The sequence below is a fragment of the Melanerpes formicivorus genome, unplaced genomic scaffold (assembly GCF_026170545.1).
Source record: "Melanerpes formicivorus ecotype bairdi unplaced genomic scaffold, bMelFor1.0.p_v2 SCAF_12, whole genome shotgun sequence".
Classification (NCBI taxonomy): domain Eukaryota; kingdom Metazoa; phylum Chordata; class Aves; order Piciformes; family Picidae; genus Melanerpes; species Melanerpes formicivorus.
Window position 1 is genome coordinate 9,755,253 of NW_027142364.1, and position 21,187 is coordinate 9,776,439.

Consider the following 21,187-nt stretch of genomic DNA (forward strand, 5'->3'; position numbering starts at 1 on the left):
AATAAGGCCTCAGTAATCTGTTGTGTATTATACTGGCTCTTAAGTACATCATTGCAAGTTACATTGTCAATGTGGAAATCAGTTTCCTTGAAGATGCACCTGTGGCATGTAATACCAAGGTGCCACTGGTTCAAGCACTATTCAGTTTAGAAATGTTAAATGTATTTGAATACTTTTGTTATTGCAGTGTCCTTGTGACAGCTAAAGGTCTGGTGCTGGGGAAGCAGGAAACCTAACCTGTTTGAATTGGATTTCCTCCTCAACAGCTACAATTAAACCATTACCCAGATTGTATCATGTGGCATAGGAATCTTGCATTAGGCCTGTGACCTTTTATATGTAGGAGTTGGACAGAAGTCTTAGTTCAGGAGGAAGTGTAACCTGCCTGAAACACTCCTGTCAGCTTGAGTCAGTGCATCAGTGATTTTAAAAAAACAAAAGGAAGACTCCTGAGATCCTTCTGATTTTCCCAGAACTTTTCTAAGTGATATTTTGAACTAGCAAACAGATGAGAGTACTGCCCCTCTCTCTGGAGACAGAATATTTAATGCTTTTGTTTGCTTGGTGGTTGGTTTGGTTTTGATCTGTAAAGTGCTTTTCTTTAAGACAAGCTGGTATAAGGGAGCAGGGTTCTTAACTTTTGTCATTTCAATATGTAAACTAGTTTCAAGCTGAATATTATCAAAGTGAAGATACAGTCTCCTCCCATATTTCCTGTGTTTTCAAGGTAGATCTAGGTAATGCCCTTGGATCTGTAATCTTTAGTGCAGCTATGGCTCTTGTCTGATACTCAGGTACAAGTCAATTGTTTTTTGTGTCACTTCTTCCAGCAGTAAAGTCTGTTAACATACAGTCTCTGATTTTCTTCATTGTAGTGACTAAATTTCAGGGGGTTTTGTGTTTGGTTTGGGTTTTTTTTCTTGCCTCCCTGCTTCTACTTGTCCAAAAGACTGCACTGATTACATTATGGTAGTTTTAGGTGTTGTGGGGCCAAGCCATGTTTCAGTAGCCACTTAGCTCACTATGTCTTTGTAATTCAAAACAATGTGGCAAAAGCTGGTGATGAATTTGGCAGATCTCAGGCAAACCGCGGTGCTGCGACTTGGGACATGTATTGTCTAACAGGCTCTGCAGGTAGGACATGGATATGGACCATATCAGCGTTTGTCTTGTGCTGTTGCACTTGATTTTACTGAAGGGTGGTATGTGCCAGGTGCAAGTGAATGTCAATCTGTAAATAAGCACCATCTGCTCTATGGGGTTAGAATAGGGAGGGTGAAATCAAGCTTCTACATTGAAAATTGCATGAATTGCTCAAATGACTTCATTCTTCACTGGCAATAGATGTCCTCTCTCCCAACTGTTCCATGCCTGTTTACTTGATCATGACCATTTGCCTTCTAGCTTGTGTGGCAGTGTTACTGGTCAGTGTACTTCATGAAGGATTCTGTGCTTTTGTTTGTGTTGTCTCACAGAAGGTAAAAGCTCCTCTTTCAAATTTGTTCCTCTCTTCTGAAGAAAATGTTCTCTTCCAGGCTTGCTAGGCAGTGTGTGTGTTGTTTTATTATTATTATTTTGTTTTTTAAATATTAGTGAAAGCTTGAGCTACTGCACGATGAATTATGACACTACTACACGCGGGTTTTTAGAGAACCTGAAAATGAAGGATACAATATTTTACTTGCTTTGCTTGTATTGATACCAGGTAGCAAAACTGCATACTGAGACTCCTGTAGCATGAAGTTCTCTGTCTAGCAGCTTGCCAGTAAGTACCAGTGATTTCAAAGTTCCTGTAATGGTGAAGTCAAGCTCCTACTGCAAGATCTGATTTAGCAGAGTAATTTTGCTATGACATAAGTGCACAGGAGAATAAACTTTGAACACACCTGTTTCTCACTTTACCCTTCTTTCCCGTTATTTTGCTAAGAGGGAGAAAGATCTGTCAACAAAGAGACAAAAACTGGTTCAGTATTCTGCAGCTAAGGTTTCCTGTTTTATACATCTCTGTTCTCCATGTGGCAAAACAAATCTTTTGTGTTACTGAGACTTGTCAATATCTCCTTAGGGCTTCTTAAGCTGAGCTGTCAGTGGCTGACTTGCAGCTATCTAGATGAGACTTTTTTACTAAATACAGGGTAATCAGAACTGTCTGGGTTCTTAGGCTTTTGATAATTTGTGTGTAGAAAAAAATGTAACTGCTGCAGAATTCATTGAATTATACCACAGAACTTTCGCTGGTTAAAAAAACCCAACCAACAGAGCCAAAATAGGGCACTAAAGACCTAGAAACAAGAGGTGTTGTAAACATGAAAATATTTTCTTGAAGTGTTGAGTCCTGGCATTCTGCCATGGAGCATTCACTTCCTTCATTAATGAAATAAAGTCCAATAGTTCGCTGTTGGAAAACTTACATTGAAGTAGTTTGGACTCACTATAAATCATGCAGTAGAAAGGCAACAAACTTGGTTTATTTGGGGAACAACTTAATAATTTGAATTTTTAACCTTTGTTTTTACAAGGCTGCATTTTTTGAATGAAGATATGATCTATCCTTGTATTTAAGAGATTTTTGCTGTTATAATCTGTTGCTGATGCCCTTAAAACCAAGGGGTATAGTTGCTGTTGATAGCACTTCTTTAATTTCCAAAGATGCAGAATGCTAGACTGTAGAGAAGCAAGAAAATAAAATGAAATGTTTTCTGTTTTTCTTAAATCCTCTTTTGGATGAGGATCTGAGATTTGAATGATCTTGTACTTTTGTGGCGCAAAATGTAATCCAAAGAGGAGTGACACAATTTGTGATACTCTTGTCCTTGATGAACATAAGAGAACCAAAACAGTGAGGTGGCAGAACTGAAAAGGCATGCCCTCAAAACAACATTAGATTTGTTCTGTGCAGCTCCTTTTACTTTTTCTCCTCAGACTGCAGCTTCTGGTATTACAGAAGAAAGGAGTATATAAGATAAAGGCATTTACAAGCTTAACATTAGCTAGACCCCTTAACGAGCTCACAAGAATCCAGTTAAGATTTAATCCTGGTTTAATTTCCCAGTTTGCTGGTATGGTGATTCTTTCATCAGTATGGAAATAAATCTGTGGATTTCTGTGTACCACAAACTGGGGACACTGACCTGGCACACCTGAGGTCACCTTTGTATTCTGTGCAGCTATATACAGAATAGAACATGAGCAGCTTTTTGAGTTGTCAGATGAACAAGAGTATTCTACTATAACTTCTACAGGTGTAATTTCTTATTTTTTTCAGCTGATTCATGGCCCTCTCCTACTCTTGGTTCCGTTTCAGTTCTTGAACAGTCAAGTGCACTGTTGACTGGTTATAAAGCCATCTGCTGGCAGTACCTGTGCTTCTTGGTGTTTTCGAGAGTACCACATTTGCTATTTCAGCTTGATTTTTCCACAGCTCTGAGTGATTTTACTAAGGTTCTAGCTGTAGTGTGTAGGGGAAGAGGAGGCTGAGGGGCAACCTTCTCATTCTCCATAACTCCTGTAAAGGAGGTTATAGTAAGGTGAGGGCCAGCGTTTTCCTATCGCTTGTCACTTGGAAGATGAGAGGAAATGGCCTTAAGTTGCACCATGGGAGGTTTAGGTTGGATATTAGGAAAAAATTTCTTCACCAAAAGGGTCTCTGGGCACTGAAACAGGCTATCCAGGGAAGTAAAGTCACCAACCCTGGAGGTGTTTAGAAGGCATTTGGATGGGGAGGTTAGTAACATGGTCTAACGGTTGTATACAGGTAGATGTTAATTTATGTTTGGACTCGATGACCTTAAGGTCTTTTCCAACCAGGCAATTCCATAATTTCCAAACCAATGATGTGTGCCAGGTCTCAGTAATCACAAGAGGCTTAAAACCTTGTTCTGTGAAGTCCCTGAAGACATTTTCAGTTTGGTGGCTGTGGTGTTTGGTGTGTGTTTGTGTTTCTTTTCTTTCTCTTTCTCTCATTGTTCAACAACAACAACAACAACAACAACAAAAAAAAAAAAAAAAAAAAAAATTATTCCTCAGACTCTGTTCTCCAGCTTGTGGTATCTTTTGCACAAACAGCTTCCAGTCCTTTCTCTGGACCTGGGTCAGCAGGTAACAGTGCTACTTTACTGGCTTGGATGGATCCCACTGTCCTAACAGCCTGGGCATTGCTCTAGTGAGCAGTGTTGTGCATCTTTCAGAAGTATATTTTCAGTGTTCTTATCTCTTGTAGAAACTTCTAAACCTTCAATTTAAAGCAATGAATATTCTAACCACCAAATAGCAGTATAGTTACCCCTAATTCCAAACTGTGAGATCACAGATTGAGGTATTTTTAGTTCTTTTCCCTTCTATGCTAAGACTTTTTCTCCTCCTGGTCTTTGTCTATAGGTCATTATAGACATGCAGGCTTAGATACAGTTTAGAGAATCTTACTCTTGTGGTTACATCTTTCAAAGTTCAGAACAAGTTTTGCTGATACTGTGAAGGTGGCCTTCTGCATTGCCACTGTCTCAACTAGGAGGCTGGGCAGGGTCTAAGCTCTTGAATGACTATTAGGGAAAGCTGACTTTTTCCTAATATAGCAAAGTCCAAAAGCTGCCATAAACTTTTGATTACTATATTGTGGAGTCGTTGAGACATGGATAACTTTTTTCTTCCCCTTCTTTTTTAACCTCTTTTGGAGTCCATGCATTGAGTGTATTTGTGCCATAGTGGTATTTGAGAAGTTTTCTGCAATACGTCTTTTAATATATAGAGTATTTCTCATATGTTTAAGAAATGCTTCCATCCTAAGGATTTCAGAATAGTTGAATTAAACTCTTGTTTTTTACTGAAGCTTTCTTTTTATCAGAAGTTTTGGGGAAAAAAAATCTACAGCGTTGTCTGAAGTTACCCAGTGTAACAATGGACACGTGAACCAGCACTGGCTAGTCTTCAGTGGTTGGGCTGCTTTGATACTTGTGGCTTACATGCCCATTTTGCTTGCTTCTTTACCTTAGTCCAGGTTACTGGATTGTGTTTTGAGGAGCTGAAGGAGAGGGAATGCTTTGAGTTGTGTGTAATTGCTGTGAGGAACAAAACCAGAGTTGTTTCTTTACCTCTCAGAGAGGCCCTTCGGAAGGATGGGGATGTGTCCTTGCACACCTGTACATCTATGCAGATCTGAGATACTGAGTTACTTGAACTGACATCTGTTGCATGCCTTTGTATTATATGCTTTTGCTGAAAGTAGTATTTTCAGATAGTCTGTTAGTGTCTGCTCATCGTGCCTTTATAATTGGCATAGTACTTTAATATCTTAATTTGTGATCAGGATCTCTCATGATTCACTTTTTGCCTTTCTGCTCTTTCTGGAAAGTCAGAATATATTTTATCATGGTTGGAAATTGTCACCTCTCAGCAGAATGAGAATTTTCTAATGTAAGCTAAGGTCCTACTTTCAACAGGAGGTTGAACCATATTATTTCAAGACATCCTTTCCAGCCAACACTTTCTTAGTGATTCTGACTTAACTCTTGTACTCCCTTTGAACTCTGCATCAAAAAAGGCATGTGGTCTGAAGAGGAGACTGCCTCTGTATGCTGTTAAACTCCACTTGTCTTCCCATCAATCTCTTACTAATGTCTCCAGGAGAACTGACAAAATTGATGGAACAAGGTTTGTAGAAATTCTGTGCTGGAAGAGATGTAGAAATTATGTGCATCTTGATTTGCTTGTTTTAAGAAGAAACTTCCATGAATTTATTTTGGAGTGCCTAGGTTGTTTGTATGGGAGAGTGTGTGTGGTTTGTGTTGTGTGGTTATTCCCCCTTCTTCCCACCCCCCCCCCCCTTTTTTTTTTTTCTCTTCAGCATTGGAGGGGTAGAAGACAGGAAGATTACAGTCCAGCCCTATTCAGGGCAGTCTTATAATTTCTATATCAAAATAAGTTAATATGATAAGTCACTGTGTAGATTTTGTTACATGCAGTGCAATAGGTAAGTCTTTGTGTACACTAGCATATTTCAACCATATAGCTAGTTTATGGCTCTTCATGGGGAGAAGATACAAGTGGATGCAGATAAGAAAATGTGTGATAGCTTGCTCTTCCTACCCTGTAGGAAGAAAAGCTTGCCGTTTCTTAAGGTGCAATGCGTTCACATAGCTGCATAACACAGGGTTTGCATGAATGCAGCCAAGATCTCTGCCTCTTGCAGCATCTTGCAGTTCGTGGGGCAATATTTTTCCCTTGTTTGTGTATAGAAATTTGCTATTTGGGAGATGTTAAAGGAAAGAATTCTAGGAAATGTTCAGTATGCTGCTATTCCCACTCCCTAAATTATTCTATGAACTACTTCTGCAAGCATAAGGAACAAGAGGCTGCTAAACTGAAAATGCAACCTTCTGTCTGCTTGGGGCTTTGACGTGAAATTACTGTTTGTCATTGAGGACTTCTGGGTGGAACTGATAACTACTGATTTTAGAGAGTATAGTGAGAAAAAATACTGTGTCAAAATTAGCTGCACAAGATTCAGTTTAAAACAACTAACCAGACTGAAAAATCTTAATTTGAGTCAGCTGGTGAGGCAGAGGGAATGAGTGCTTGCTTTGTAAGGTGAGAAAATAGGTGTGTGTTTGCAGGTAAACAAGGAGTACCTTGAGCAAAAATGAGGTGCAACTATGAGATGGGTTTAAAACAATATAATGTAATTCAGCAGTTACTAAAACATGTGCAGTAAGTTATCCAGTTTAGTTGCAATTAGCACCTCAATTCCTTGATGTGTTGCATGCTTTTATTTTTAGACTGTTGCTTCTACCTTAAAGAATACAAGATTTAACATTTTCTGATAAGTAGGCTGAACTCTGGGTTCTGGCTGGCAAGATGTGCAACTTACTGGAAGAAAATGTTCTGAACTTGCAAAGCATATAAACATCCTCCAGTCTCTTCCTCCTCCTCCTTTTGCCTAATACAGACTTCAGGGCAGTATATCTTTGCAGTTTTGAAAAACTGGATTGCTGCAGCAGCATTGAGTAAGGCACCCTTTTTTGGGCCAAGGTACAGAAGAGAAAGTATGCCAAACAACTTAATAACCTCAAAAAGGTAAGAACTATTATAATAGGATATTATTGGTAGAGGTGCCAGGCATATCCTTAAATATTCAGGAAACTGGAGTGCAAGAGCCTGAAAAATTCTTTTGGTACTAAGATTCTTGCAGAGAACTTAAAAAGAAGAAAATGAACCCCAAACAAACAAAAACCCACAAAAAATCCAAACCAACCAACCAAGTTCTAGAGCTCGTCCAAATAGATTAAGGAAGCACTTTTCTTGAGAAAGGGTTCAGTGCCATTTTTAAAGGGGTTGTTACCTGTTTGCTACACTACTAGTGGACCTAGAGCCTATGGAAGTAGTATTTACTAAAACTCAAGAATACCAATGCAAGAGACCAATAGTTAGATGCTAATGCTGTTAGATAACTTCAGAAGATATATTGTGGGTTCATTTGAAATGCTGGGTTTTAGAATTCAGTCTGTTTGTGAGGAAAGCATCTGCAGGCCAGTGGTTTTACATCATTAGAGCTAGGAATATGGACTCATGAAACATTAACTAAAATGCTTTGTTTACAGAGAACTTTGTGGTAGAACAGGGCCTGGACTTAACATTCTCAAATTATAAAGCTTGTCTGATGTACAGATGTAGCTATTTTGTATTGTGGGTGTGTGGAGAACGTTCAGTGTAGTTGAGAAAAGTCTTAAAATATGACAAGACTGCACTGGCACATTCAACTGATCTATTGGGTTGCACATCTTCAATTTTAGGTACCCAAAGAAGGGGAAGAAGCCAAGTGTTGGCAGTGAGGCTTATAGGTGAAGGGACAAGTCTGAATAAGAAGAGTTCAGATTTAGAAACCTCAGGGCTTTGTTCTAGCATGCGAAAGATAAAATTGTGACCCTCTGGAAAGATCAGTACTGAACTAACTGGCCACATGGTAATGCATGGCTTCAGATAATTGCAGTGAGACTGAAGTTAATGGTGTTGAAGGTCAGACGAATCATGAAGCAGCATTATATTTGAAGGAAAACTGGAGGTTGTATGGTAAGATACAATAAGAAACAGTTAAGTTCAGAGGCTTCAATATAGAAGGTAGCTGTGGATGACCTGACAGATACCTTACAGGGTAAAACAGCTGCCATTTCATTCTTCCACACAGCTGAAAATACATGTATGACAACATACCGTGCTGCATACCTTCTGAGCACAAGCTACTTGAAGTGGCTGGCTGACCCAGAGAAATGAATATTACAGTTTTGCTAGAGAACACTGGGATTGCATATATGATGTTTTCTTCAGCTAAATCTTACGGTGTTTTGTGGAGGGGGACCTAGGTGGGAAAGCACGTGACTGGCCTAGCAGAGCTCTAGAGTGAGCACTGCTTCTTGCAGAATGAAACCTACTGGAATACACCTTCACACAGTCACTAGAAGGACATACAATAGATGTGGCAACCATTTCATAGTGTGGCAAGAGTTTGGGATTGGTAACCAGTTTCAACCTCAGTTGACCCTTGTAGAGACAGGGACATCACACCCTCCTTTCAGAAAAGGCACAAAATGTGCCTCCTTGCTCCTGTTGGTGAAGAGTTGGGTTTTGGTCAGTGCTAGACTTGTGTTGCATCCGTGTAGTGTACTCTGAAGAGAATGCTGCCACTTACGCTTTTCTCAACCTGACTAATACGCTGCACTGGCAAGCTGACACGACTTCCACTTACAGCAGGCTTTCTATGTTGCATTGTAGGTTGCTTGCTTTTGTGCTCTAAAGTATAAGTATTTGTAGACTGAAGGTGTTGTGTGTATTGTTTGAAAGCTTTAAACCTTTTTGTTAGTGGGAATATTTGCTCTGATTAGGGAGTTAGGATAAGAGAAATAACCCTTAAGAGGGAATGCTCAGCTTCTGATGAGTAACGTTTATGGCTTCATCAACTTTCCAGTCACCAAGACTTCTAGCTACAAGTTTCATTGTGTTTTGTGTGATTGTGTATGTTGTGCTTTCTTTATATCCTTTCAAGTTCCTAAGAATAAGGTAAAACCATGTAACAATAATGATTTACTATTTAAACCTACTTTCTGCTTTTTGCTGTTTGCTGCTGTTTTGGAGCTCTAGGTGAGAACAAAAAGAACTTCTAAAGGATGCTTCAGACTCCTTTGATGAAGGGATTAGGATAGAGAGCAAGTGTTCTGCATAACTTGTATTCTTGATTGATGGAACTTAGTTAAGATTTCTGGCATGCTAACAGGAAGGTGTACCAGGTTGTGACATTAAAGTGCCAAAGGTCTGAATCTCTGTTAGCAGAATCCTGATCACTAATTTCTTGTGCTGTGTAGGTGTCTTGATCATATAGATGTTTATTTTAGCCTTGTCTTACTAGGCATGCGAGGGAGTGGTTTGCATAATATCCATTGATGTGCCTGGTTTCTTAGGCCTGCAGTAAACCAGGATAACTTAGGACTGATTTGTTTTGTGATTGCTTGTGGTTGGTTATGTTGTGTGTGTGTGTGGTGTGTTGGGTTGGTTGTGGTGTTTTTTTTTTCCCCTCATGCTTATGTTTTAGGCTCTTTCATGGTAACACTTACAGTCAAGTATTGTCTGGCTCTACTGACAACCATATATCTTCAGAGTTACTTCATTGGAAGCATTAAAATTTGAACTGAGCCTTGGTTTTCTGCAGCTGAAATGTTTTAAACTTTTTTTCCTGGCATACTTCATGCGTACTGTGCTACAGATCCAATAGATACTGAATCAAGATACAGACTATTGTGTGTTAAACTTGGGTTATTTTCCTTCTTGTGGCTTTTTTTTTTTACCTGCAAATAGTTTTGTAGGTTTGTTTTTGTTTTAAAATCAAATTCCCCTCAGAAACAGAGAAACTGGATTTGCTGGTTGTAGTCCTGTTGCTATGCTCTCTGTATAGAAATACCAGTGCATCACAGGAAACAAAAGTTACTTCTCTTCAATGAGGAGCTAAGTGAGACTTGATCTTGAAATACCTTTGCTTCTCAGGACTGCAGCTGGGTGTTATGGGTAGTCTCCTGTAAATAACTACCAAAAGAATATTTGTAAACTACTCACAGTCACAAAGCAATTCCAAAAGCAGTAATACAAATCCATTGTTACTTGTGTGTGGTTTTTTAATGATTGTGTACATGTTAATTTTTCTGTCTCAAATTTTTGTCCACTGTTTTTGTGAGCAAGAACTTCTTGCTTATATAGCTAGATCTCTTTTACTGATTGGCTATGTATCTTCTTTTATGCAAATGGAAGTTGTATAAATCAGACTAGAGAAGGAAGAAAGATGTTTTGACAGCACAGTAGTTACACTTCTGCAATCATGTAGATACTGTGGCTTATTCCTCAAACTGTTATCTCCCACTATTAGAGTTAAAAATACATAAAAGCTTTTGCTCCCTATCAGGTACTGGCTTGTACTAGTGTGTTTTTTCCTTGATGTTGACAAATACAGATTCTCCTAAATTGCATTTGTCCTGTCTCCTTAACATCTTAGAAGCCTCCCAGGAAAGAACTGTGCTATCATAGCTAAGAGCTGAAAGGGATCATGTAGTCCAATAGGTCATCTGTATGCTATATATACCGAAAGTGGTTGCTTTCTATTCAGGATCTAAATGTTCTTGAAGAAACTTGGTCTGTATCTTTTAACTAAAATTTGTGCAAAGTTTTTTTTCTCAAGTTTTTGCTTAAACACTAGCACTTTGCATTTGCTTCTTGAGGCATGGCTATGAGTCTTCATGCCAAATGTCTAATGACTATCTCTCTTTTGTCTTTCAGTGAATGATAGTGTCTAGAAAGGGTATGTCCCTTCAGGAGAGAGGTGCCAATGTCCAACCGGCCTAATAACAATCCAGGGGGGTCACTGCGACGTTCACAGAGGAACACTGCTGGGGCCCAGCCACAAGACGACGCAGTAGGAGGAAGGTATGACTGTTACAGATGTATGAGTGTCTTTTAATGTATACAAGCAAAGCTGATGTGATTCAATTAGAGAATAAAGTTCTCTACCCTGCAATTCCAGCACTGAAACCTGCTTTTTTTTTTGCTTCAGAATTGTGATTTGTACTGTTACTGCATGGGATGAAAAAATGATTAATTTACTATTATGTATGTTTAGCTGGAATAGCACTAGTAGATCTATGGGGGAAAAAGTGTAATTGTAATTCAGTTATATTCCAGAAATTACAGGGAGTAACCAATTTCTTCCCCTCTTTCTTCCCTGATAACAAAAAATACAGGTGTCAGTGATAAGGGAGACTCTGATGTTTGAAATCCAGGAAAATCTATCTCCTCGTTATAGAGGCTTGAGTTAATTTGCACCTCTGTTATGTTGCCCTGGATATTCATCCTATGCAGCTTTTGAATAGTTAAAAAACAAGAGGCTTGCCATCACAGGTGGACCAGCTTGTATTTGTTCTGTAAGTGATTGCCTCTACAATGCAGAACAAAGAAGATCCTTGAAACTTTCCTGTGGATACTGACTGTATAACTCTTGCCATGTCCTTAAAGGAATTAAGAGTCTCTGAGTGAAGCCTGCAAAACACAGCTTTGTTTTTTCTGAATTAGTACCTACTGTGGAAATGGAAAAAGGCTTCTGTCCTGAGTCTCTGTAGCATAAGGAAGGGGAAGTTGCTACTTTTATGTGGCTGATTATTTTGCAAGTGGGAATTGATTTTGGAAAATACTCCTTCTTTAACTGGTGCATGGTGAACTCTTCATTCCATTCTGTGTTCTATGTGAATGGATGTTGAAGTTAGATACTGCCCTACCAGCTCTTTCCTTTTATACTGAACTTGACCTGGGTGAATAACCCTGTCCCTGGAATAAAGAATTATAGGCAAGCTGTTAGGGCATGGGGTGGAGGATTCTTCTACAGATAATCTGCTGCTTATTCAGGCTTTACAGCAGAATGCCAGGAAGAAGCTCTACAGTGAGTCAGAGTTTTAGGGGTAGCACTATTTTCTTGTAAGAAAATTTCTTGTCCAGTGTTGTGGTGCATTGCAATCATGTTGCTTATGATGTCACCCACTGATTCACAATGCAGCTTGTCCTAACTGACAGGAGTTCTTCTATCCCTCACCAAACCTGTCAGTCTTGCTTACATGAGCAGCAAGTGTCTATTGCACTCCTGAACTATGTTCGCTTTGGTTACAGTAAAGGTCTCTGCTTAAGTAAAATTAATGGAAGCTTAACCAGCATCTGAAAACATGGTCTCTTTGGAACAAGACCTGCCCTGCCTTTCTATCTCTGAATAAGTATTTTGAGCTGCCAAAGCATATGAAAAGGTCTGGGTGAAACATCCTGGTTAATACAAACTTTACAATCAGTATTTCCTTTTGTATCCTGTATCTTGTCTTCAGTAAGCTGCTAGGCAGAGATATCAACGATAAGAGGAATAATGTAAGACAGATCTACCAGGTCCTTGAAAATTTGTTAGGTGAAATAGAGACAGGGACTCAGATAATTCATGTGTTCTCTGTTCAACTGTCTTAAGACACAAACCTCAGGACTCATCTTTCAATGCATCTGGTGGGATAATATGCTCTAGTTCTGCTGCTGAGCAGTACATAAGATGGTCTAGAGTTCACAGCTTGATTTACCTTCTATAGTATGCCATACCATGCTGTGGTGATGCATGCTGCTTTGCTTGCTACAATAGAAAAAAACCAAACCAACAACACAAAACCCTGAAATTAAGCAAAATTGCAAACCAATAACAAAACAGGAAACAAAAGCAGACTAATTGCTTACAACCTTTTCTGACATAAGTGTTTTTGGGACACTTGAGGCACTAATTTATTTCCAGTCTCTCTTTTGCATTTTTGTCTGTAAAATCAAACTCCTCAATTTCAGCTGTAAAATCATTTAAATAGAACAAACTATGGAAACACCAGTTCCAATAATGCTCACATTATATAAATAACTGAACTTAGGGTGTGTTGTATGTTAGTATCCTATATGGAGTTGGAAATGTTCTTTTGAGGTACATCTGTGCTCCTCACCTGCTGTGCTTTTGCTAATGATCTTGGAGCAATAGAATGGGAATTTTATTTTTTTGTTGTTGGGTGAAACAACTCAAGTTGTGCTCTAGAAGAGCAGTTCATGCATCCAAGCCACTTGTGGTTGTAATCTGATATGCTTTGAAGTACAAATCATTGAACTGCATAGGTGATGGGTGTTGGTCCTCAACTGCAACTGCCTTGGTCTAGAGATTTTGTTTTTCCCTTTTTCTTCCCCCCCCCCCCGTTGATCTTCCCTACTTGAGACAGTTGTGCAGACAGTATGAGATTTTTGGTGCACTTTTAGATGCACATGTTTCTTTAAAAGGAACCCAAACAAACCAGCACCAGTACACAAACAGCAACAAGAGAACTACTGTTGTAGAGGGAGTAAAGGAGTAATGCGAGTATGTAGGGGATTTGCAGCTGAATTTAGCCAAAAAGTTTGTAAGCAAATTGAAGTACCACACCTTCTTAAGTGTTGTAGAAGGTTACTTCACTTTTGTCATAGATATACAATCATAACTTTTTGAGCAAGGACAAGTTTTGATACTGTCAAAACTTGAGTACTTGTACTTGTGCTCTCTATATATACTTTCTGAATGAGGGAAATGCAACAGCTTTATTCTTAAACCTTTCTTGTGGCCAGGGTGCTTGCATTTTCAAAATATAAATTAAGTGAAAGTTAAGTTAAACTTCTGGAGTTTTTGTAGCCTTTAATATGAGGCTTTGTGAAGTCCAATGTAAGCAAGTGATCATCTAGTCTTTGGTAGCACTAGCTTTGTGATAGCCTTGGTCTCGCACTCTAATTGGAGTGAATGCTACTGTAGGCTTCAGTTGAGCAAGATGTTTAAAAGAGAGGCTGGAGCATGATACCACATCCAGGAGGAAATGCTAATAAACCTCCTTCTATAGTCTTTGACCCCTTTGCAGTTTAACAGTCTTTTGTTAAGCCTTCACTTAATTTGGTGAGCCTCTACTGTTCACATGCATGAAGACTTTGAAAATTCCCAACTCTTTGCTGGTCTAGTATGTAAACCAAACACAGAATTGTGCTGTGACATCTAATACTGGCAGATTAGGCTTAACCTTGAAGCATCAATGCAAACCACCCATTTTCCTCTAAACTGGGCTTGTTTGATGTCACTTAAGTAACCATCAGTACTTGTCAAAACGACTGGGGGAGCCTGTTCTGCTGGAGCTTTACTACGTATTTTGTACTCCCAGTAACTTCATGGGTAGTTTGATTAAGTTTGATTTACTTTTTTTTTCCTTTGGTTAAAAAGAGACAAACTAATGCTAGGCTCAAAGCTGGAAAGATTGTCGTAGCAATCTTGGAAGTAAATCTGTCTGATCTCTTCCATCACTTTCCATTGAAGGCTGACTCTGCAGGTTTGTAAGGAAGCAACAATATGTAAAACTTCTCTTTGCAGCAGTGAACCAAAGGGGAATGAGAAGCCGATGTATTCATGACAACACACTTTTCATAGGGGCAGGAGGGGTTGGAAGATACTGTTGCTTTTTTATCTCTTTATCTATATCATTACCATCAGTGTTGCAGAACCCAGAGCTCCCAGTGATGCTGTATTATTTGCTTGGAATGGGAGCAATTTGGAAGTGATACTGAGGCACACAAGATCTTTTCTGAAAGCAGTGCAGCTGACAGTTCCTTTCAGTTACGAGCAATGTTGCAGCATAAAAGTGTGGAGTAATGGAAGTGGCCCTAGACCTATTTACTACTGCTGGAAAATTTTCTTTTCTAGTGGCATGGGATGACAGTGGTGCTTATGATCTGCATATTGTCCCTTTTCTGAAGTCTTTAGGAACAGCAGTATCATTTTGACATCAATGACTACTGTTGCAATTGTTTATGAAAGAATGGTATTGAAGAAAAAAGTGAGTTTTCTAACTCTAACATCCATCATGCATTTGGCATTGAAGGCTTAGTGAAAAATAAGAGATCTTTGTTAGGTGCATGTTGGTACAAGTACAATTAGGAAAACACTTTGGACTGACCTTTACCGAATACTAAAGCTTACGTGTTGTTAAACTACTTTTTGTTCTGAACAAGATGCATTCTGATTGTATAATATATATTCTAGTGATATTAGCTATTGATTCTAATAATATGAATATTAAATTAACATTACTATAATGTTTTAGTGTTTTATTAAACACCTGAATATTAATAATAATCACATTTTTAATATATATTCAGTTAATACATTAACTGTTAACATCTTATCTGAGATTCCTGTAAACTAAATTTAGTGTTTGAGTCAGTAGAATTAAGTAGAATATTAGAATATTTCTGAGACTTGCCTGGTGTGTGTGTGTATGTTGTGTTTATGTTCCTTTTTTTTTTCCTCTTTAATTTACACAATTCATCTGTACTTTTGACAGAACTAAAAGGTCTGTCTAGTTTTGTAAACTTTGTTTGGAAGAGACTAATTCCTCAGCAGCTGAGAGTGAGCTATATGATTTAAACAAAACACTCTTTTATTAACTACAAAAAGATATGGATTTTTAAAATATGCATAGTGTAACTCTGAGGAGAAGTTTTAGTTAGTTCTTTATTATGGTTTTGCTAAGAAAGTGTAAGGGCTGGCAGTTAACACAAGATTGTTCTGAGAAATACATCAAACTAGATGGTGGGCCACTTGTCCACTTCTATTTGTGTTACTCTAAACTGAAGCTATTGATTTAAATATGTGTTAGCATATAGCCTTGCCAGGTGAGAGAAGCCTTGGAGTGGGTTCTGAAACTGGCTTTAAGTTGTTAGGTTTTTACCTTGCATCATCATCAACAACAACCAACTAAACAAAAAACACCAAACAAAAGAAAACTCCACAAAACGTTACCCTCCCCCCCCACCCCCATGAAAACCCCCTAAACCCACTTGAGGGTGCAGCAAATACCTGGTTTTCTGAGATCTGCCCCTGTGAGTGGAAATGGACAAACACAAGATCATAAATACCTAACCTTCATTGTGTTTCATTGTTGAGGAACTTAGCCTCTAGAAATACCTGTTCTTAGAATATATTTTTAAAACGAAGCTTCTGAATGAATGATACATTAATGGAATACAATGAAGAGCTTGTGACTGGGTAAGTTACAAGTTAAAAACATTGAATCATGGCCAAAAGTACCAGATAGCTTACAACCTTGAACAAGAATGCATCTTCCAGCTGCCCTTGTATCTTTCATAACACTCAATTCACTTCTAGCTTATCAGTCTATTCTATTAGCCCGTGTGTGTAAGTTAACTTTTACTGTGGCGTTAAGCAAACTGTCATACTTCATATGAATGGGACAATCTTGTTTGTTGTTGTGTGGTTAGTTTTTAACTCAATCCTGCAGTCTCTCACGTTGTCAGTCTGCTTGCCATCATGTAAGTTAGAGAAGGAGGGTTAATGTCATACTCCTTTTTCACATGCTACTGCATGCACAGTTGCTATTGTCTTAGGTACCTTCTCTTTGCAGCACCTGCAAAGTGAATGATTAAACTCATTTAGAAGTGAGAGCATGGTAGGTCTTTAAAAGTTAAATTCTCATTGGTTTTGACTCCTTGTTTATGTTTCTAATGTTAATTTTCTGCTCTGACTGTGAGTGCTATTGCTACTGATAATTTCATGAATAAAGAAATAAAGCAAATATAAATATTCTGCATAATACACTATACACAATTCCTAGGCTATAGTTATAGATGTATTAGTCCATATAAATTTGATATTGGTAGAAATTGTTCTTTTAAACTCGTGAGAGCCTGAAGGGTTTAAAGGTGAAAGGCAGCAAGCCTGGAGCAAATGAAAATGCTTGAGTGCATGATTTAAGTAGATGATGTTGTCTATGTATTGCTTCAGCCATATTTTAGTTGAAAAGATTTATTACTTGTGTTTTTTGAATATCTAAAGCACTAAGTTGAGTCCTGTTCTAATGAAAGCAAAACAAAAATATTAGAGGGGAAAAAACTTTTTAAAAGATACTTTGAAATAAATGAACCCTAATCATTTAGCTTACATAAACGAGATTGCTGCCAAGTATACATTATGTAATAACTTCTATTACTCCCATAATATGAACATTTCAAAGGAAAAATCATATGTTATGCCTTAATCTGTTTGAAAAATCCAGACACTCAAGATTAGGTAAAACAAGCCTGAGTTAACCTTGATGAAGTTTGTTATTGTGAGCTAAAGAGTTGCATTTTACTTACTTTTGATAGCAGAACTTAGTTTTTCTAGTATGAGAAATTCAATCAAGTTACTGGAGTATGGAGAAGATGCTGTTAAATTCATCTTTCTAACCACTGTGCTCTTAGAAAATGAGACAAGATACTTTTAATATGTGCTAAGTGTGTTTGTCTATTTGAGTGACTAAATTTGAATATGGAGAAAGGAAAATTATTAAGAAAAACAGTCATACTACTGAGCTTTTACCATTATGAATGTAAGCAAATTATCATGTGATTCTCACTTAGGTGATTAGACTTCATATTTCTTCTAAGCTTTATATTTAAGTTTTTGTTGAAATCCTGAAGTGTCTGGTGAAATGTTTTGGTCAATACCAGGGTTTGCTCTGCCTTCAGTATGGGATTTCTGGCATTTGGTTGGAAGAAGTTGTTTGAAAGTTTGTGTCAGGAAAACTGATGTAGTAGCTAGCGCAGAAATATGGTGGAATATCTTGTATGACTTGAGTGCCACAGTCAACAGCTACAAACTCATTAGAAGGTATAGGCAAGGAAGGAGCGGTGGTTGTATGGCCTGGTATGTCAAAGAGCATTTTGATTGTATTGAGGTTACTGGTGGTGATGATAGTTTTATAGGTCAGAATCAGGGGGAAGGCCAAGAAGGCAGACATCTGGGTGGGAGTGTGTTATAGACCACCCAATCAGGATGAAGAGACAGATAAAATATTCTGTCGATGGTGGTGTTGGACTCAATCTTAAGATGTATTTTCCAACTGAAACAATCCTATGATTCTAAGATTTTATCTATAGTATTATCTTTGTCTTGTAGTCAGAGCTCATAAAATAAACCATTTCTTGTGTGTATCTGAAAGCTGCTGGGAAGACCTATTGTGTCTTATCCATGTGAACACACAGACACACACTGCAGAAAAAGTGGAATTCATTGGGACAGCTCAGGTGTGAGGTGTGTTATTCATTAAATATAGTAAGTATTTGCATGCCTTACAGAAGTTAGTGATAGTGATTTGTGGCTGCAACATGTGGTCCTTTTGAAGAATGCTCTAATGCTGTGTTGATATGGGGAAGTTGGAAGCTGTAAACTAATACCTGTAAATGGTCCAAAAATAAAAGTAATTCCACCTACAGGTCTATATCCTTATCTTGGAATCCTGATAGCTTTCTGTTTTGACTTTCGCTGACAGGTCACATTTAGGGCAGGCAAAACATAAGGCACATAGCCCTCCTGAGAGTAGAAAATCTATTTCAAAGACACCCAAAGTGCAGTCTAATACTACTTCTGAGCAGTCCAAGGGACACTTTTCTAAAAGGTAATGGCACTTCATATCCATATATTAACTGGTGTTATCTGTGCTCACAATTGTGTGTAATATATCCAGTTATATAGAGTTCTTATAAGAATGCATGACTAAATAGAGTTGTGTGCATTTGTTCTGTTTTGTTCTTTTCTAATCCGGGCATTGCATTCAGTGGATATATTTCAGTGTTTCACATAGTGTTTTGTTTTTCTAATTCATCAATTAAGAACATTCCATCAGTGATGATGAGGAAATGATTTCTGCATAACTAGTCCTGGAATACTTGCAAGGTTATTCTCCCCTTCTTCCACTTTGTGTTGGGAGAACGTTACCCAAACAGTTCTGAGCAATATCCAATATTAAGAGAAACATGTAAAATATGCCTGTTCGGAGTAATCATCAGTTATGTCTGCTCTTCATACACTGCTGCTATATATACACACCAGTTTTCTATAATGTAGAACAGAGTTTTGCCAGGTTTGTGATTCTTCACCTTGTTCAAAAGATTCATGAGAAACTATCCTTTCATTAAGAGCCTTTCTTGAACTAGAATCCAGTTATGACTAGTTATGCATTACTGAACACTCCTTACTCTTGTAGAACTCATAATCTAAAACATTCAAATAATAGATTCATGGCTTGAGTTTTAATGTTTTTAAAACAGTTTGACATGCCTATTGAAACGGGATAGTAAAATCTATCCGAGTTACCTCATATCTTGCTCCTTACAAAGCAATGCAATGAACTTTAATTTTGTAATTTATTTTGCTTTTCATGGTAAAGATTTGTGATGTGACTGTTCTCACATAAGCATGTTATTTTTTTTCTCTCTTAACATAAACTTAGTCAACAGTGTTTCTACCTGCCCTTTCCAGACAATGCTAACATTTATATTCCAAAACTGTTGCAACTGTGAGATTTCCAGAGTTCAACACTAATGCTGTTTCTGCTTACTTCTACAGAGCCTGTAGTTCGTCTGCTGTTTCAATACCAGAACAAGAAGATCCAGAGAGAGTCAGTACTTCAGAGAAGCAAAAAACGGGGCAAGTGCCTAAGAAAGACAATTCCCGAGGAGTTAAACGCAGTGCTAGTCCAGATTACAGGAGGACCAATTCTCCTAGCTCTGCTAAAAAACCCAAAGCACTTCAACACACTGAAACTTCCTTGGAAACTAACAAGCCACATACTAAATCTAAGAGAAGACACTTAGACCAAGAACAACCGAAGTCTACACAGTTGCCATCAACAAGCAAGGCTCACACCAGAAAGGGTGGAGCTGCTGGTAGCTCCCGAAGTCAGAAAAGGAAAAGGACAGAGAATCTGTCTTGTATAAAGAGTAGTTCAGTAGTTGAATCAACTGGCACTGAAGAGAAGTCAGCAAAACTCTCCAAGCTGGCTTCAAAATCGGTGACCTCAGCCAAAGCTGGGTGTAGCACCATCACTGATTCTTCTTCTTCAGCTTCCACATCCTCCTCATCTTCTGCTGTTGCCTCTGCCTCTTCTACTGTTGCCTCTGCTTCTTCTGCTGTTCCTCAGGGTGCCAGAGTGAAACAGGGAAAGGACCAGAATAAGGCTAGACGTTCCCGTTCTGCATCCAGCCCCAGTCCAAGAAGGAGTAGCAGGGACAAAGAAACGAGTAAAACAGGTGGCTCTTCAAAGTTTGACTGGGCTGCTCGATTCAGCCCAAAAGTCAGTCTCCCTAAAACAAAACTGTCTCTGCCAGGCTCCTCCAAATCAGAGACATCAAAACCTGGACCTTCAGGATTACAGGCTAAGCTAGCAAGTAAGTTGTTATTTTGTGGAAAAATAAGCATTTTGGGTCTTCTAAACAAATACTTCTATTGTTTTCAGGCTTTTGGGGATCTGCTTAGAGAAATTGCTTTAAGTGTGTTCTGCTGAGCTTTTAAGTAAAGCTTTGGTGGAAATTAGCTACAGCTAAAGCAAATGATACAATCGGTGTTCTGGAAGTGTAAGTTGCTTCTCTGTCTTGCAAATCAATTTAAAAAATAAAATGTGTGAAATAATTGGATGTTGTGATGGGGATGTACATACTACAGAGTTATCCTGATTATATTGTTCCTGTTAGATTTTCCTTAAGCTTTCTGTCCTGAAGCAGGAATTACAAATGTTGGAAAACTGAAAAAGTTCACTTAAACTTTTTCCTTACTGTGAGAACAGTTATCTTTTGAACTTAGTATACTCAGTAGCCAGGATGTTAGTCGCTTCTCTATTAAACTGTACCAAAAAAAAATTCTTTCTGTGGTGCTGGATTTTTGAATAGCAGGTACTGTTCCTTCAACATTGTCACTAAGAAAGGGGAGCTGTCTTCAATTAGTGTGCAGATATACTTGTAGCTTTGTTGCCTTGAACAAAATGTTTTGGAAAAGCTCTATGCTGATTTTATGTACTGTCATTTGCTTATAGAATGAAAACTTGATTTAGAAGTTGGATTTCTAAGCTTGCTAAGTGCTGTTGCTTTATCTATGCATGATCAGAGTAATCTGTCCCAACTGGGAAATATCTAACTAATACTAATGCAGGAGATGTGTGAAATAAACAATAGGGATGGGATGTCTTAATTTGTAAACAAAATAGATTTAGTTGACTTAACAGGCTTGTTTTGGATAACTTGTATGACTGGAATATTGATTCTG

General features: G+C 38.2%; 1 protein-coding gene across 9 annotated transcripts in view; it reads left to right on the plus strand.

Annotated features, from left to right (window-relative positions):
• The window catches only part of TRIP12 (thyroid hormone receptor interactor 12), a 74,681-nt gene that overhangs the window by 15,377 nt on the left and 38,117 nt on the right, over positions 1-21,187 (plus strand). For 7 of the 9 annotated variants that reach the window (XM_068145252.1, XM_068145257.1, XM_068145258.1 and 4 more), the window contains exons 2-4: positions 10,807-10,953; positions 18,420-18,545; positions 19,496-20,316. In XM_068145252.1, coding sequence (XP_068001353.1) covers positions 10,856-10,953; positions 18,420-18,545; positions 19,496-20,316 — 1,045 coding nt within the window. In that variant the 5' untranslated portion in view covers positions 10,807-10,855. The remainder of the gene's footprint in view (positions 1-10,806; positions 10,954-18,419; positions 18,546-19,495; positions 20,317-21,187) is intronic. The other 2 variants (XM_068145260.1, XM_068145261.1) reach the window with 1 other exon arrangement.